A 17,681-nucleotide genomic window follows, 5' to 3' on the forward strand; every position below is an offset into this window, starting at 1 on the left:
ACCTGTTGGTCCCCCATGATCCTTTTTTCTTATGTTAAGTGAGAGCTCAGTGATTTGATGAGACCATGCAGGGAGGTCTAATCCCCCCTGGCCAAACTTGTACTGACGGGCTTTAAGCTGTAATTCCCAGAATGACTTCCTCAGCATACTGGGTGCAGTAAACCATGGGCATTGGTAATGCGGACACACATCTTACCCATTGTTCAATAGCATGGCAGAGATGACATATGAGTGCAATGGACAACAAATTTATTGCTCAATTTGATGTTTGCTTCAAATCATTCTTAGAAAAAAGAACTGATCTTACCATACGATCCTATAGGAGATATGATGCCTATAAGAGCATGCAGAAGGAAGGATGATTAGAAATCTACAAGTTCTAGATTTATCTCTTTGCATTGAATTCATCACAAGCCTTAATTAACCAAATTCAATTATTCAGTTTCTGTCCAGATGTATAAATGACACTATTTTCTAAAGCCTAAATAAGAGTTGTTCATTGAGAATATATGATTATACAAGAGCCTTCATATAGAGATTTAAAGACATTTGAACCAAGCGCACAACTGTATTAATGGAAAGCACATGTATAATTTGTTGCAAATACAAATATAATATAAAATTAAGAAGGACTGGACAACACAAGACATAGATAAATATGTATATATATATATATGCACTTTCATTAAAAACATTTACACAAAATTATTATATTGCAAAAATATATTTGATTTATCATTATGATTATCGATTAATAAATATTATTAATCCTCCTAGGTCTACTGTGCCTGAAAAGGTAAAAAAAAATGAAATCTTGGTGATACTAAGGTCTAGCCTTATTTCCTCTATCTACCAAATTTTGAGAAAATGAATTTTGTTGCCGAACAAGGCAAAAAAAGAAAACGGTCAATACTGAACACTGCATTTAAAAAATATTGTAATACTTTTAAACACTATCTGTAACAAAATGATCTGTCTTCAAATGTAGTCAAGATTCTAAACGGTTTTTCCCTCTAAGTCATATAATGAAAAACTGTTTTACCTGTTATAATTAAACTTTATGTTGCATACATCAGTAGTTATATCTAAACTCACGCAAGAACTATGGCGAACATTAAAAAAAAAAATCTTTTGTGAACTGGTTTATTAATACATTTTAAAAAAGCATTCTTTCCCCTTGGTGTATTGTTTGAATGTTGCTTCAAAGGCCTCATTTCTCCCTAAAGCCCACCACACGCTATATGATCTTCCTGCGATCCGATTTTCAAAGAAATTACAATTATAGATATATATAGAAACCTAAATCTCTGATGCAGGTTCTAAATAATGATAAGAATACTAACAACCACAATTTCAGTGCATTTAAGCCTTCTATTCAGAATAAAAGCTGAATCGGCTTCAAATTGTATACAATCGCACTACTGGTATGACATCATTACGAATCTGAGCAGATTTACCTATTCCTCCTCCAAGGAAGCTTGAAATCCCTTGAAATATTAATTTCATTAATTATATGACTATTCAAATCATCAATCATTAGAGTCTAGAAGCTTGAATGTTCATATCAAATGTTATTGCGACTTATTCGAAAATCAGATCGCTGTCAGATCGTATAGAGTGCGCTGGGTTTAAAATACAACATGCCGAACAAGGACATAGATCATGCAAGATCCCTTTTGACTAACCTGGATTAGCAGAGCTCTCTTCTATATAGATGGACCTTGTTCTTTGGACGATGCCATGAAAACGAGAGGAGGACCGGGGGTTATCTCCCGTGCCCTTATCCGAGGTGTGAATAGATGATGAGCGTGGAATCTCTATCGGGGTCGAGGTCAAGAGGTGAATCCCTCCTTCGTCTTCATCGGAGGACTGCTGGAGTTGCTCCTGGTGCAGGATGTGCAGATGATGTTGAAGGTCATGGTGGTTGCCGTGGTGATGGTGGTGGGAGGCGGTGGGGTCTAATTGCTTTGCACCTCGTAGGCAAGGCTCGGGGACAGAGGAGTCACTGGATGGCTCTAGGGCCTGAGAGAGTTCTGAACCTGGAAAGTAGTCATAAAGAATGATAATAATAGAATGTTAGTAATCTGAGATATCAACAGTTAGTAAAGATACATGCAGAGAGATACAGACAGAGCGTGTCAAAGAGATTGAAAAATAAGATTGCAGAAAAATAAGATAAGATAGCATAAACCTGAGGGAACCACAGATTTTTAAATTTTTTTTTATACCAAATTTCTAACTTCAACCCTAGACCCAACACTGAACATAACCCTTAAAGCCTCGGTCACAAATACCGTTACGAACTGCTACGAACGCCGTACGAACGATTTTCAGATAATGGAAATTTGGGAAGACAATGGAAAAACGGAGATTTGTACGAAATAATCGTTCGTACGAACCTTTGTGACCGTAGCTTCACCTAACCCGTACCCTAAACCAAAAATTGAAATTAACCTCAAACCCCATTTACAACCTAAACATGTATCCTTCACCTTTGACAAAATGAAACCTTGAGCGATCGTATGATTACCACAGAAATGTGAAAGAAGAGGGAACACTATCATTTAAAGGGATGATCAGTTTCAGGTTGATCTTAAAAATATACCACATAATTGTGGTATTCTGCTGGTATGATAGCCTATCAAAACACACAAAAAAATCATGTCACACTCATCGTATGTTCTAAGTAGTACTGAATACAAGTTTACAATACCTGAGGTGGAAAAGCCCTCCAGATAGCTTAGTTTCTCTATGCATGATGTGTTGATGATGTCAGATAGATTCCTCAACTGGACCTGAACACCGTTCACATATCCAGATTGAAACTTTTGAAAGATGTTGATCATGGCTCTCTGGACATCATCATCTTCTGCAAGAGGTCAAGAAAGAGGAGATGGGGGGGAGATAATGAAAAGATCACAAATGAAAAACAGGAAAATAAAATTGAGGGAAAGTAGAGGGTGCAAAGGGGGGGGGGGGGGACTAAAGAATACATATAACCTGTAAGAGGAAAATATATGAATCATACAGATATCTTAAAAATTACAGAATTCAAATGGTTTTGAAATATTGGCATCTGCATCTTTATAGGCCTTTATGAAATATCATGAACAAAAACTAAAAAAATTGCAAAGTTCTAACATTAGAATATATAAACCAAATCAAATACATGTATTTCTTTTTATAACAGTGTTATTATTTCAAAGAGACATAGCTGTATACTGCAAATTCAATTATAATAGTGAATAGCTATAAAAATGCAACATCAAGCTTCAAAAGAAAACCTACATACCCTAATATAGCAAAATATGTCTCTTTTAAGGTTTACTACCCCTTGATAATAATAAGTGTGCATATATATCGGACAAAACCATAGATATGGCATATGCTTTTCATACAGAAGACATGGGATTGGCTTGAAAAACTAAAAAAGCATGACTGAGACACAAGGGCCTAAGTTCACAATGAGGTTTAAATTTAACCCATCGTTTAAACCCTCATTTACATAACCCATGGTCTAATATTGGACCTCTGACTTGTGTCACGCTTATTTTGCGCTGATTTTATACCATGGTTTATGTAAATGAAGATTTAAACCATGGGTTAAATTTAAACCTCCTTTGTGAATTTGGGCCAAGATGTCAGCAATCTCCTGAATTGGTCTTGACCTACCCATCATGCTGTGCCTGACCTCTATGCACATGGTTGGTCGACCTAGCTCTCTCCAGTTATACCTGAGATAGGACATGTCATTCATACAGATGCTGGCTAGAAGGTCATTGTCAAGGGCAAGGTAGAACTGATGATGGTCCAAGAACTGAAGCACGATGAGAGGAAAAAAAAATATATATATATATAAAAAAGTACTGGTCAACTGAAGAACAATGGTGCCATGGAAATTATAGATATATATATATACACGTACCGGTATGAAAGGGTAAAATGACAGATCTACTTATATTGGAGGCGTGATGCCCTCTTACGAGTTGCTTTGTAGTCTTTTAGCCCTGTAAGTCTGCATCATGGGTGGCAACTACACAGTCATGTAAAGTCTTTTAGTTTTAATGCTATCCAATATTGCATATTTAAAAAGAAAATACATGATTCATATGTATGTGCACTAAAAAAAAATATATAACTAAAATGAATATGTTTCAGGGATTTTTAAATGCTATGAAGCATATCCTAAACATAAGGAAAAATTGAATGAACCTAGCTTTGACCAGCATTATACAATCAAGAAAACACTAATTATAAAGGCTCCTTTCAGTAACTTAATCTATTTTCTGTGTATGATGAGTGAGTGTGTGGTACTAAGAGGATTAATAACTTACCTGTGGTAGAAAAGCTATGATTTTTTCATGGATTGCGTAGAGTTTACTGGTGCTAAGGATACCCACTTCTTTCTTCACGTTTCCAGATAATCCCAGTTTATCATTGTGACCTACATATATGAAGTAAATCCATTCGATAATAATAATAATAGGCATTTCTATAGCGCCATGTATCTAGATAATTCTATTCCGAGGCACATTTATTATTACCCTGGCTTTAGCCTAGCAGCCCTTTATACAGCGCTCCAGCATTTCAAGGAATTAATTCCTGCCAGGTACCCATTTACATCACCTGGGTTGAGTGTGGCAAATGTAGATCAATGTCTTGCCAAAGGACATTAGTTCAATTAATACTTGTCCAAAAAAATCATAACAAATCATGTGTTCACCCGTGTAAGCTAAAGAAAGTGGAATTCATGAGTAAAGGACATGTATTACAACATCTTATTATGAATGCCTGGCATAACATATATGTAGACCACCATAATGCTTTACTTAATAGCCATACAATCTCTCTGGTAAAGATTCATGATTAGATGACCACAGCATAATCACAGAAACTTTCTACCATATTTCCTTGATATAATATATAACACTACTGGTACTGGTAAGTTTCAAAAATAAATAAGAATACATAAAAGGACATGAAGAATTTAAATATTCATACGAGTATCAAAAGTAAAATGTCCATCACTTGGAATAATCAAATTCTAGATAATAAAATGAGCAAACATAAAAATATAGACAGTCTGATTGTATCAAATATATAACAGGTGTTCAATTACAATTACATAATTGATCATGCATACAAGCATAAATGCACTTGACCTGGCTGTACTTCAATTACTCACCCATGAGTCTTGTTATATTGCACAGCGCCTTCGCAGGACGTATTTTGATAGGAGCGACCTCTGCTACCGTCTGGATCTGGATGCCGTGTTCTTTCATCTTTTCCTGAATGTAATTATCTTCGGCCAATAATGCAACTGAAGATTTTAGGAAGGACAAAAAAAGTGGTTCCAAGTTTAGACATGCCAAAACAGCTCACAGGTAAATGAAAAACATGCACAACCCCTTTCACCTGTAAGTTTTCATCAGTGACAAAGGAAGGCATTATGTTAGTCAGACATACATGTCATCATGAGTAATATCAAGAGTATTAGACCTCACACATGAATCAAAATAGGATACCTGAACTAAAAATCAAATTAGATCCATGTCATACAATTGATATGATATGTAATGAAAAGTACATGTGACCTCTTAATGCTCATACAGATGTACTAAGCTGCAAGGCTACAATACAAATACAAAACCAGGTACTACATGCAAGGTCTACAAAACACACAGACACTCAATGTAAATCATTTCATCATTTGATTCTCAGCACTATTCAAAACACTGAATTATCTCATACTCTAGTCTTATACAAAGCAAGTGTTGAATTGCAGCTAATCCTAACCTACACACCAAAACATTTTGTCTCATATTGTTTTAGAAGTTCTCATGGTTAATTTAAAGCAAAGGTTACCAACAAATCATGAGGACTTGTGCTCCAAGAAACTGCTCTGCATAAAATGCCCTAAATATAGAATACTTTCAACTCTTTTGCTTTGGCTTATAACAAGTGTATGTAACATATGCTGAGAGTAGACAGTAGGGTCTTTTAAAGAGGGACTGCACTACTTGTAGCTACCTGTGCCTCTATATAGCCAACAATGCCTAAGCAGTACCTGTTGGTCCCCCAAGATCCCATTTTTCTTATGTTAATTGAGAGCTGATTTGATGAGATAACCACCTGCCAGTGACCACACAAGGAGGTCTAATCCCTCCTGGCCAAACTAGTGCAGATAGGCGTTAGGATATGCTTTGCATGATTCTTGTCGACTGTTCCACCATACCTTGAATGACAAGATCCGGTTTGGGTTCCGTAGAGAGTCGTCTGTTGAGGGGGTCAATCTCACCCGGTGCTATGAAGCCTTCCCTGAGGAGACAGCCCAGGATGTACAGGGACTGCCCCCACAGCTGAGGCATCTTACCACCGGGTAAACGGTCCTGGCTGCCAGGGTTCTTGTATTCCAGCTCAACCTGTAAAACATGGAGAAGGTCATATTGAAGGTCACTCTGAAGGTCATAATGAAGGTCATAGAGGGAGGACAATTGAACCTGGTGAAGCCTTCCCTAAGGAGACAGCCCAGGATGTACAGGGACTGTCCCCACAGCTGAGGCATCTTACCACCGGGCAAACGGTCCTGGCTGCCTGGGTTCTTGTATTTAAGCTCGACCTGTAAAAACATTGAGAAGGTCATATTGAAGGTCACTCTGAAGGATACAATGAAGGTCATACAAGGTGGACCTGGTGAAGCCTTCCCTGAGGAGACATACCGGGATGTACAGAGACTGCCCCCACAGCTGAAGCATCTTACCACCGGGCAAACGGTCCTGGCTGCCAGGGTTCTTGTATTCAAGCTCGAACTGTAAAATATGGAAAAGGTCATATTGACAGTCACTCTGAAGGTCATAATGAAGGTCATATAGGGAGACAGCCAAGGATGTACAAGGACTGCCCCCACAGGTGAGGCATCTTACCACCGGGTTAACGGTCCTGGCTGCCAGGGTTCTTGTATTCCAGCTCAACCTGTAAAACACAAAGAAGGTCATATTGAAGGTCACTATGAAGGTCATATAGGGAGGACAATTGAACCTGGTGATGCCTTTCCTGAGGAGACATCCTAGGATGTACAGGGACTGCCCCCACAGCTGAGGCATCTTACCACCGGGTAAACGGTCCTGGCTGCCAGGGTTCTTGTATTCCAGCTCAACCTGTAAAACACAAAGAAGGTCATATTGAAGGTCACTATGAAGGTCATATAGGGAGGACAATTGAACCTGGTGAAGCCTTTCCTGAGGAGACATCCTAGGATGTACAGGGACTGCCCCCACAGCTGAGGCATCTTACCACCGGGTAAACGGCCCTGGCTGCCTGGGTTCTTGTATTTAAGCTCGACCTGTAAAAACATTGAGAAGGTCATATTGAAGGTCACTCTGAAGGTTACAATGAAGGTCATATAGGGAGGACAATTGAACCTGGTGAAGCCCTCCCTGATGAGACATCCCAGGATGTACAGAGACTGCCCCCACAGCTGAGGCATCTTACCACCGGGTAAACGGTCCTGGCTGCCAGGGTTCTTGTATTCCAGCTCAACCTGTAAAACATGGAGAAGGTCATATTGAAGGTCACATTGAAGTTTTTTATGAAGGTCATACAGAAAGAACAATTGTACCTGGTGAAGCCTTTCCTGTGGCTTTCAGCATCCAATCTATTATCAAATAATTTGCACATAATTACAAATTGGTTTGTAATGAAATTTGTTCACATACCATACCAGGATATAAGTAACGATTGACTAGATGACTACAAGAAAATACCTGGTCAAATCAATAATCAATCATATCAATATCCTCCTTGTAATTACAAATACATAAATAAGCAAATGGATCTGAATTACCTTATCAGCTGGTACATAGTAGAGTTCTGGCATGACCTTGGTGCCATTGGGGTTCCTTTGAATGAGTTCCTCAAGGGCTTCACTGTATTCATCCACCTGTTCTTTGCTGCCTCTAAAGATACCATCCAGGACAAGGTAAGTCCAGAACAGAGGCCACTCACACTCAATGTTCTCAAAGACCTTCAGTTCTGCAGGCTCGTAGTACAGTCTGTTCGGGTCCTGGGAAGACAAGTACGGTAGATAAAGAATTGTGAATTTGTATGAGAAGACATATAGGGCTCAGTCAGTAGTGATCTTGGAAAAAAAATATCGACACTCAATGGACTAATTCAGTACACTCTTGCCATAAGGGCAAGAATGAAACGCCTCAATTACCTTCTCCTACAGATACGGTAGGACTTGAATCTGTTAGTCTTTGGGATACTGACCAATTTGACTTCATAAAACCATGGCAATTATACCACCACCATCATCATCATCATTGTTTAAATCATCATCACCACCATCATAACTGGGACTTGATTAGAGTCACAAATACCTCCTAGACATCATCATCATTACAAAAATCACAAGTACCAAAACAACTGTTATCTCTGGAATTACCATTATTACAATCATAAGTTGGACTTGATCGGATCCATATCATTAACATATATTATCATTGCTTTTCTTTTTAAAAGTCTGTCTGCACTAGTTTGGCCAGGGGGAATTAGACCTCCCTGCAAGGTCACTGACAGGTGGTTATCTCATCAAATCAGCTCTCAATTAATATGAGAAAAAGGGGATCATCAGTCACTGATTAGGCATTGTTTGCTATATAGAGGGCACAAGTAGCTATAAGTAGTGCAGTGGGGCTTTAAAGTGGTGATCATCTTATCACCATTGCAATAACCTCACCCTACCTCTACTGAGAAACTCTAGCCTTCAACACTCAGCCATAACACAGCTAGAAAGAAATTACAAGTACTTTACCTCTTTAGCAGTTTGGTGTCCATCTCTGAGGAATCGCTTGCACCCATATCTCCCTTGGAGCTTGTCTAGGATCTGTTGTCTTGTCACGTTGATAATGGATTCATCATCCACTGCGAAGGCAGGGTAACCAATGACACTTAGCAACCCTGCATCTATCTCCTAAGATGTCAAGGCAAAGGAACGTTCAATCAATACATGGAAATGGTTCATGGACAAAGTATCTATTTGCAATGTAGAATTGTCACAAATTTGACTTGTTAATAGTTAAATGTGGTCACAAGACTGGGGCTTTGTTTAAACTTGCATTACCTCTACATGATCAGAGGTAACCATATTATTGGTCACATTTAGTTCAAAACCTGTCTCAACTTCAATGTGAAACACTTGTATCCTGATGATGCTCATGAACAAGCAATTTACATGGTCATTAGACAATATTTTTATAAGGGGACCTCAAATAAAAGCTTCTATAAAATTATTGTGATTTTTTTTTTAAATAACAGGACTATTCTAATGGGAATTTTCTTTACTTTCCTGCATCAAATGATTCAGCATAAAATCTGCTAAGGACATTAACTTTGTTGGAATACTTACAGTATCTAATCTTCCAAAGAATCATCCTGACACTATCCAACACTCAAATATATATATATGAAGATAGCACTAACCTTTGAACTTTATTCTCTAAGTAACATGGAGTGAAGGATGGCTTAACACTTTTAATAACAACACTATTCTTAAAATATTTTTCTAGACTTTTCTTCATGAATTATTTAGCATAATATCCTGAAAGTCTGATGGACATTAACTTTGTTTTCAAAGAATACAAGTCACGCCCATATGGCGCTTGGGAGACATGTTAGTGGAATGCTTACAGTGTCTTATCTTCAACAGAATCACCCTGACACTATCCAACCATTCAAATACAGTGAAACCTGTCTATAAAGACCACCCAAGGGAGATAAGAAAAGTGGTCTTTATAGGCAGGAGGTCTTTGTAGACATGTTTCAATGAGAAATCATTTTCAAGGGAAACGGAAAATGGGGTCTTTGTAGACAGGTGGTCACTTAACCAGGTTTGACTGTATTTATATGAAGAGATCACTGACCTTTGAACTTGACTCCCGAGGCAGCATGGAGTGAAGGATGGCTTGACATTGGGCTATCTTATCAGAGTGAACATGGATGACTGACTTCCTACCACCTCTAGCTCCAAACAGGTCTAAATCATTGATCGCCTCCATAGCACCCTGATATAACATAATAAGTACAGAGAATTGCGTTGAAAAGAGCCATACTAAAGTTTTTCGTCTGGAACTCATCATATCAAAATGCAAGAATGAAACAAAAAGCCAAAATCGAACAATGTAAACGTAAACTAAAAGGAACAAGGCATGAATATAACAAGCTCTGATTGGCTGTCTAAGGTAACAGTAAGTTAGACTTATTGCCAGCCAGTTATACCGGGATAATGGCTAAATTAATACGAGCGTCCAAACAAACTCTTTCTGTCTGCATGGAAGAATAAGATAAGTACATTAACTAATTTAATGAGGAATCACTTTTTGTTAAAGAAAATAAAGAGAACAAACAAATGATTACAAAACAAAGAGCAAAACAACAAAGAAAGGGGAAACATAACAAGTATAGACATTCATAAGATATGAGATGGTGGCTTTTACACATATATTATTAATGATTTACTAATAATAATCAATATAAGGGGCATTACTTCATCATAAAGTGATATAATAATCAATTATAATATTTGTAGTTCACTATCCAAAAGGATGCTCAAGGCATCTAAAGGGGCAAGTACTCTCTCAGGCATGAGCTACAAACTTAGAAATACAAGTGGGAAAGAGTGCAAACATTTGCTCTTTTTTGCTGTTATCATGAAATAAAAACACAGGCTTGTTTACATGTAGCTTGGATACTCTAAATGATTTGTTGCGCATGTTACAGACAAAAAATCTGAATGCAACAAAATCTTTTCAGTCAAAACATATCACGGGATGACCGAAATATATATATTTTTATATATTTATTTTTTCATAAACAAAGGAAGCCTTTAGGGCAAACACTTGTGTGTGATTGCAGATGCTTTCAATAATCAATTCTTAATAAAGTTAAAGAATGAATATATAGATGAATTTGAAGCTGCTTACAGTACCTTGGCCATTCCTATAGAGGTGGAGTTCAATTCTGGTTGACCATGATTGGTCTTGTCTCCTCTCTCCCATACACCATAATCCTACAGAGGAAGAATGGATGAAAGTTGAATGCATTACTATGTTTTCATTTTCGATGGTCTTATATTCTAGTGCTATATGAATGAGAATTGCATGAAATGTAAAGTTTCTAAAATCTAGTTATAAACTTACAATATTACTGGGTTTTTTTTTCTCTCATCAGTTTCATGTAATTAACAATCAACAATCCATGTGTACCACAAAGCTGTGTCATGTTCCTCTAAATGAGAATGAACTTGATAACTCATATTTCAAGTAATTCCAGCCCCTGCTTTATATGATATCAGTGTATGACCTAGTAACAATATCATTGTCAGAGATTTTTAGAAGAGATTGAAATACATGTGCCGCATATTTCATTGTAGTGATTAATTTTAAACTAAAAATTTCAGGAGCATATTACTGTTTGATATATTAGACTTCCTTCAGTTAAAACATAAATTCTTCAATAAATCAACTCACCGCTATCCTGTAAGCTTCTTCGATGTAAAAGACAAGGTTCTGGATAAATGCCACTTCATCTAATGTGAATACTATCTGCAAACCTATTTGTAAGTAAACATAAACATTTTTGAATAAAAAAAAAATTAAAAAAAAAAAAAAAAAATCAATATTACTGATGGCCCACTTTCAATCAATATGACAATAAGGCAATAATAAATAAAGCAATTGCTGTACATTAGCTTTATGAAAGGATCAGTAGAGGAAGAGACTTTCAACAATATTAAGATAATAATTTCATTATGCATGTCTAATAGACTTTCACCAGAGTAACCTTGGACCCAAAATGGTGGCCCAAAGGCAAGACAGGTCTCCAAGCTGACTTTTAAGTAAATGGCACATTTTACATTGTCTATAAAACATTGTACATTAAAAAAAGAACTGTCTCCTATTATTTGGATATTACAGTCATTTTCAGCTGAGTCTCTGTTAGTGTCTGTTAAGGTACATGTACAAGCGAAATATAAAACATATCTGACCCTGTCGTTTGTGAGATTAGAAGGAGATATGGCATAGAGTCTGGAGGTGTATGGAATTTCCTGAATATTATAGGGCCATTTTCTTTTGGTCCCCCCCCCCAGATTAGGTTTGACAACTGGACTACATATGACACATACCAGACACAGTCATTTGTGAGAGGAGCAGCAGGTAGAGAGACGTAGCATCAAGCTGAAGATGTCCCCATTCACTGTCGCTGACACACGTGTCACCTGTCTCACTGTCGTACTTGGCATGCAAGCAGTCTCCAGGGCTTTGGGTGAGTTTGAAGGATTCTACCTTGTCCACCTGTTTCATCATACTGGTTAGCAGGCCACGCATCAGCTTTACAACTCGCTGTTATTTGGAGAGAAGATACAATCTCTTTCTCATTATCACAAGCATATATATGTTTAGGGCTGACAGTCTACTATCTGGAAAATTGAAATATCATGACATAGAGAAAAGTTTGGAAATGTCCAAAAAAGTTTAATTTTTTCCTATAAATTTTCATTTTTAATGTGTTATAAAATGTATTTGATCACCGCACATATTGTACACAGCGTTCGTTGACGGCCTTATAAAGGAACTGCTAGAGAAGAACCCAGGATGCCCAATAGGTGGCCGTTTCTCCGGCTTTATTGTATTCGCTGATGATGTTACTCTCCTCAGCAACTCATCGGCAGAACTTCAACAGATGTTGGAGATCACCTTTGACTGCGTTAGACACTGGCATTACAAAATCAATTCTTCAAAAAGTGCAGTGATTGTAACCAGCAAGACAAAGCAACCTACAGGGTCAGCTTGGGTAGTAAATGGGTCAACCATTGAGGAGAAAGTCAGTCATCCGCATCTTGGTATCTTCAAATCCGGCTCACGGCACGACCCAACAGATAACATCATTGGAACTCCATACTTTCTATGCCCTCTCTGGTACAGGTGCATATACCGATGGTCTCATCCCTACACTTGTATCCAAACTGTGGAAAACCTTCTGCATCCCGAGAATGTTCCATGGCTCATCCATAATCATATTCACAAAATCAATGCTGTCGAAACTAGATAGGGCCCAATCACATCTTTTCAAACAGATATTAGGGGTGCCAAAGTCTGCTGCTGATGAGATTGTCTACCTGCTCACCAACCTCCTGCTAGTTTCCATGCAGAAAGACACTGGCAGGCTGTTGCTTCTAGGCCAACTCACCAAGCTTGACCCCAGCTATTTTGAGTTCAGAACATTTTTAGAAGCCCTCATAATGATTACACCCTCAATACTGGTCCTACAAGAGACAGTGAGGAAGTATGATCTTCCAGACCTCCATAGCCTCGTCTCGAACCCATCCCTGTTCTAAACCTGGAAACGGATGAATAACTACAAAGTCAACCTGGCGGCAAAACATCACACACTACAAGAAATCCGCTCTAAGTCCTCTCTCAAGTTCTGAATAGATAACACTCCACCCTCTGCAAATCTCCTATCTCCTTCCATCCAAAGAGCTTTTATAGTGAGATCCAAACTACTCACATCCACGTACTTGACACAATGCCGTCTCTTCAAGCAAAAAAACATCCCCTATCTGTACATGTCCACTTTGTTGGACTCTACTCCAATCTGGACCATCTCAGTCAAGAATTTATCAGCAAAGTCAAAGAATGCCTCATTGATTATCCCATCTGTTTAAACTTGTACCCCTGCTACTCTGTTACCCTTTCATCAATGCCTGCCTTCCAAAATTCATAATAGCCTTCTTCTACTATCCCTCTTTTTTCTATACAAAATTAATGCCTGTCATTGTAATGCTATCCAAAGCTCGTAACTGGTTCGATTTACACGTTTACTTTATTTGGACTCCAGGAATCTCCAAAATAGTGGAGGAATCAACTAAGAAATGTGAAGCTTTAATTACATCCATAACAAAAGTGAACAAAAAATGATGCAGTTGAATGCTGGAGGTCTACCTGTATACGTATTCTTTGGTGATACTAAAATATAATGCAACAATTAGTATATCTTCACTTTTCCCTACCTGGCGATTCGTTTAAGTCATACTTGACTCAAACCCCAAGTTTAAAGTTTGAATTCTTTCACTCATGTGAAATAGTTTCCTTCCCGAATGAATAAAAAGGGTTCAAAGTTGCCTTCCTGACATTCAAAACTCTCTTTCATGTATAAAGAATCTTGTTGCAATTACAGTAGAAACCTTATCACACTAATCCTTCTATCCATACCTGTTCCAGCTCGTAAGCTTTGGCCCTGTCTTCATCGAGGTCCGCCTGCTTGCGATAGGCCAAGGCCAGGCCCCAGACGGAGATGATGCTGTAGACATTATCCCTGACCCAGGCATGCTTTTGATCTGCAGTTGCTTGTAATAAACCAGATATAGGGTTCTACAGAGAATCAGAAGAGCGAAAAGGAGAAACAGAAATGTTTAGAAAATTAGCTGTATGATACTTTGGGTTTGGAAATTTATCTGTGAACATAAATAAAGGTTCTCCACAGTAAACAACAAATTGGTTAGTATGGTGCTGCTGTCTGCTGCATGCACAAAAAGTGGTAGTTAAATTTACTGGCCTGAGGAATGCAAACCTTCTGCCTGTTAACTGTAGAGACTGAAATCAACTACATGTAGCCAATTATTCTGTCAGCATTTACTCAGTAAATTATTTTAATATGTAACAATTATTAAAACATATCAGAGTGGTTCTGAAGGAATTAATTCCTATTGAAAATACATTTTAATGAGAAATTATTTTGTCCGTTCTATCTGTCTAGGAACACGTCAACCTAGATCTACATGTAATAAGTTTAAATTTTAAAAAGTCCTGCAACTCTGAGAGAGCCTATTAAAGTATTTTTGGGATAAACATTGATATTAATATACTTTTTCACAGGTTTCACTCCAAACCGCTGCACAACCTTTGAAAAAAGTGTATACTAATATCAATGTTTTTCCAAAAAATACTCCAAAAATAACAAGAAAAATAACAAAACAGGCGATAAACATAACGACTTTTAACTCACGATCTTTATTTGGACATTTAATGAATATTTACTTCATTTTGGGTATGTTTTAGTAGGGGATCTCCACACAAGGTTAGGGGTCAAATTTTTGAACGGTTTCTGAACAAGCACCGAACTTAGAAGGTCTAGATCTACTACACTACCTCTAAGTGTGTGCGGAGACTCTAGACCTACTCTAGTCTAGATCTAGATCTATGGACATTTTCTCTTTCTTTATAACTCATGAATATGGTCTATGGATATGTATTAGGGTGTCTGAACGATTTTTCAATTTTCAATTTGGGATCGTTTTTCACCATTTTTGTTTGATATTTGAATAAAAAATGTTATCAGAATAATACATTTCAAATTTCAAGTCTCACCGATGTTTCTATCAAAAGTTACAGCCCCTCCAACACGCTGGTATATTCATATCATTTTGGTCAAAATCGACGAAAAAGACGTCCACGCAGAGTGATGTTGTTTTGCTAAATTTAGCCAAACAGCTGTATCGCGCGATATGCAAGCGTATGCATATCGTACGCATGCTGCTAAGCCAATCCGCGACTTGCAGCTTGAGCTACGCTGTCTCCGCGACATGTGCGATTGACTAGTATGGTTGGCGTTCGTCGCACAATAAACCCGGAAGTGAATGCACGTTATAGTCAATGGCAATATCGCGGAGACAACGCACGTTGTCTCCGCGATATTGCCATTGACTATAACGTGTATTCACTTCCGGGTTTATCGAGGGAATTGCCAACCATAATTTCAGTCACTATAATGTGTAATTGAATTTGGGGTTTCGTTCGTGCGCGGAGATGTTACGCGATGTAACCATGGTTTGGACTGAGCGGAGCGCACGCCTCCTAATTAGCTGATCCACCAAATAGCGAGAAGGGTATTTTTAAACTGTTATCAGTTGTGATCCCTGGGGGCTAGCGAAAATATAATCACATAGAATTGTTCCTTAGGACTGGGACTACTTATCGATCGGGGCGTCATATCTCAAAAGTGACAAACCTCAGAGTTAGCCAGGACACAATGTTTAAATTGCTGTTTTGACCAAGATATTTTTAGAATTTCGGGGGCTACGCCCCTTTGGAAATATTGGAATTCACCTGCTCTTTCATATGACACCTCATTCATTGATCATCACCTTCAGGATCACAACTGATAAAGGTTTGAATCTCGATTTGAAAAAAAAAAATTGACTTTTTTTGCATGGTCGCGCAATGCACGTAGGCTGCATAGGGATGCGTGTAATCTCTATGGGAAGAATTTTAGCACACAACATCGGGTGCGCGATCAGACACCCTATATGTATACGACATCATCTGTTTAATTTAGTTGTTGTTACCCACTTGAGTACATTTGTAACATTGTGTTATGTTGTTAATAAATTCAAATTTAAATTCACATCCACATCCACTACACTATTCTGGTGGTGCAATAGCCAATAGCCAGCGGGCAATGGCATGGCATGGCAGCAGGCCAGGCACTGTATACTTCACGCGAGAAGGAAGGCCGACGCGAAGGCGAATTATAAATAACGTACGGTATACGGCCTACCTGATAAGCAAGAATTGTCTCTGAAACTAGACGATAGTAGTAATCTAGTCGAACTCCTGAATTACTTCTGCTCCTCATCCTGAAATATTCGACGTTCCGTTACCCGATTTCACTAAGACTCATGAGTATTTCTATTTTCTTCCGCAAAGTCTAGATCAAAAGGACACACTATTTTCATGTTTACATTTTCGCCATTCTTCGCCGGTAGAACATAGCTGCTTAATTTTAACACTGTTTACGATTTCAGGATCACTAATGATCACGAAGCAATCAGTGTATACTATAGTTGCAGCGACATTTTTGTTTTTAAGATTCTTCAGTCTTATTTCTTCCATTTCCAATATAACATGATAAGAAAAGATGTGATAAGATGACAAGATAAGATAACAAAATCGCAAGGTATGAAAAACGATGGAGTGAGTCGTTAGCGGCGAGGGGGCGGAGCGACCAAGCCGGGGGGGGGGGGGGGGGTGTAGGAGGGGGTCAGCAGAACCCACTCCCAGAGTAGGAAGCATTTGCGATATTAAAACCACATTAGGTGCATTTTCAGGCACCACTTCCTGGAGTGATATGACGTAAAATTGCTTTCTCCTACTCCCTCCTTGAACTTTGGGAACCACATTTGGCGTATTCATGGCCATGCACAGGCACTTCCTGGAACAAAATGAGGCCTTCTGATTGGTTAGAAGTTAGACAAAAGTGATCTGTCACGTCGCGAGACGTTGTATTATGCTTCGTTGCTGCACAATGCACAAGACGGTGGTCTGGTACTTCACCAGTACAGTAGTACTTGCAAAAATTGCTTCGAGTGTTTAAACTGTGTTGTTATCAGGATCGTCGATTGCTATACTTTTTTCAGTGGGAGGGGGGGGGGGGGGGGTGTGTAGAGGCCACCGATTACCGACACAACTAGCCACAATTACCGACAAATAATTAATATCAATGTCCAAATCAGTGGCGGATCCGGGGGGGGGGGGGGGGGCCCGGCCCGCCCCCCTCCCCTGGAGAAAAAAAAATCATGTAAAAACACGTGATTTTTAGCTTTTTGGGGGGGGATGCCCCCC

General features: G+C 38.5%; 1 protein-coding gene across 1 annotated transcript in view; it reads right to left on the bottom strand.

The window, feature by feature from the left end:
- The window catches only part of LOC583760 (probable phosphorylase b kinase regulatory subunit alpha), a 49,969-nt gene extending 33,150 nt beyond the window's left edge, over positions 1-16,819 (bottom strand). The window contains exons 1-14 of the mRNA XM_030980397.1: positions 16,618-16,819; positions 14,274-14,432; positions 12,185-12,401; positions 11,529-11,611; positions 10,988-11,068; positions 9,924-10,064; positions 8,816-8,974; positions 7,844-8,062; positions 6,236-6,422; positions 5,186-5,320; positions 4,335-4,444; positions 3,673-3,817; positions 2,714-2,869; positions 1,686-2,039 (exon numbers count right to left, since the gene is read on the bottom strand). Coding sequence (XP_030836257.1) covers positions 1,686-2,039; positions 2,714-2,869; positions 3,673-3,817; positions 4,335-4,444; positions 5,186-5,320; positions 6,236-6,422; positions 7,844-8,062; positions 8,816-8,974; positions 9,924-10,064; positions 10,988-11,068; positions 11,529-11,611; positions 12,185-12,401; positions 14,274-14,432; positions 16,618-16,695 — 2,224 coding nt within the window. The 5' untranslated portion in view covers positions 16,696-16,819. The remainder of the gene's footprint in view (positions 1-1,685; positions 2,040-2,713; positions 2,870-3,672; positions 3,818-4,334; positions 4,445-5,185; positions 5,321-6,235; positions 6,423-7,843; positions 8,063-8,815; positions 8,975-9,923; positions 10,065-10,987; positions 11,069-11,528; positions 11,612-12,184; positions 12,402-14,273; positions 14,433-16,617) is intronic.
- Between the last annotated feature and the right edge of the window lie 862 nt (positions 16,820-17,681).

Source organism: Strongylocentrotus purpuratus, unplaced genomic scaffold (assembly GCF_000002235.5).
Source record: "Strongylocentrotus purpuratus isolate Spur 01 unplaced genomic scaffold, Spur_5.0 spur5_scaffold_11, whole genome shotgun sequence".
Lineage (NCBI taxonomy): Eukaryota > Metazoa > Echinodermata > Echinoidea > Camarodonta > Strongylocentrotidae > Strongylocentrotus > Strongylocentrotus purpuratus.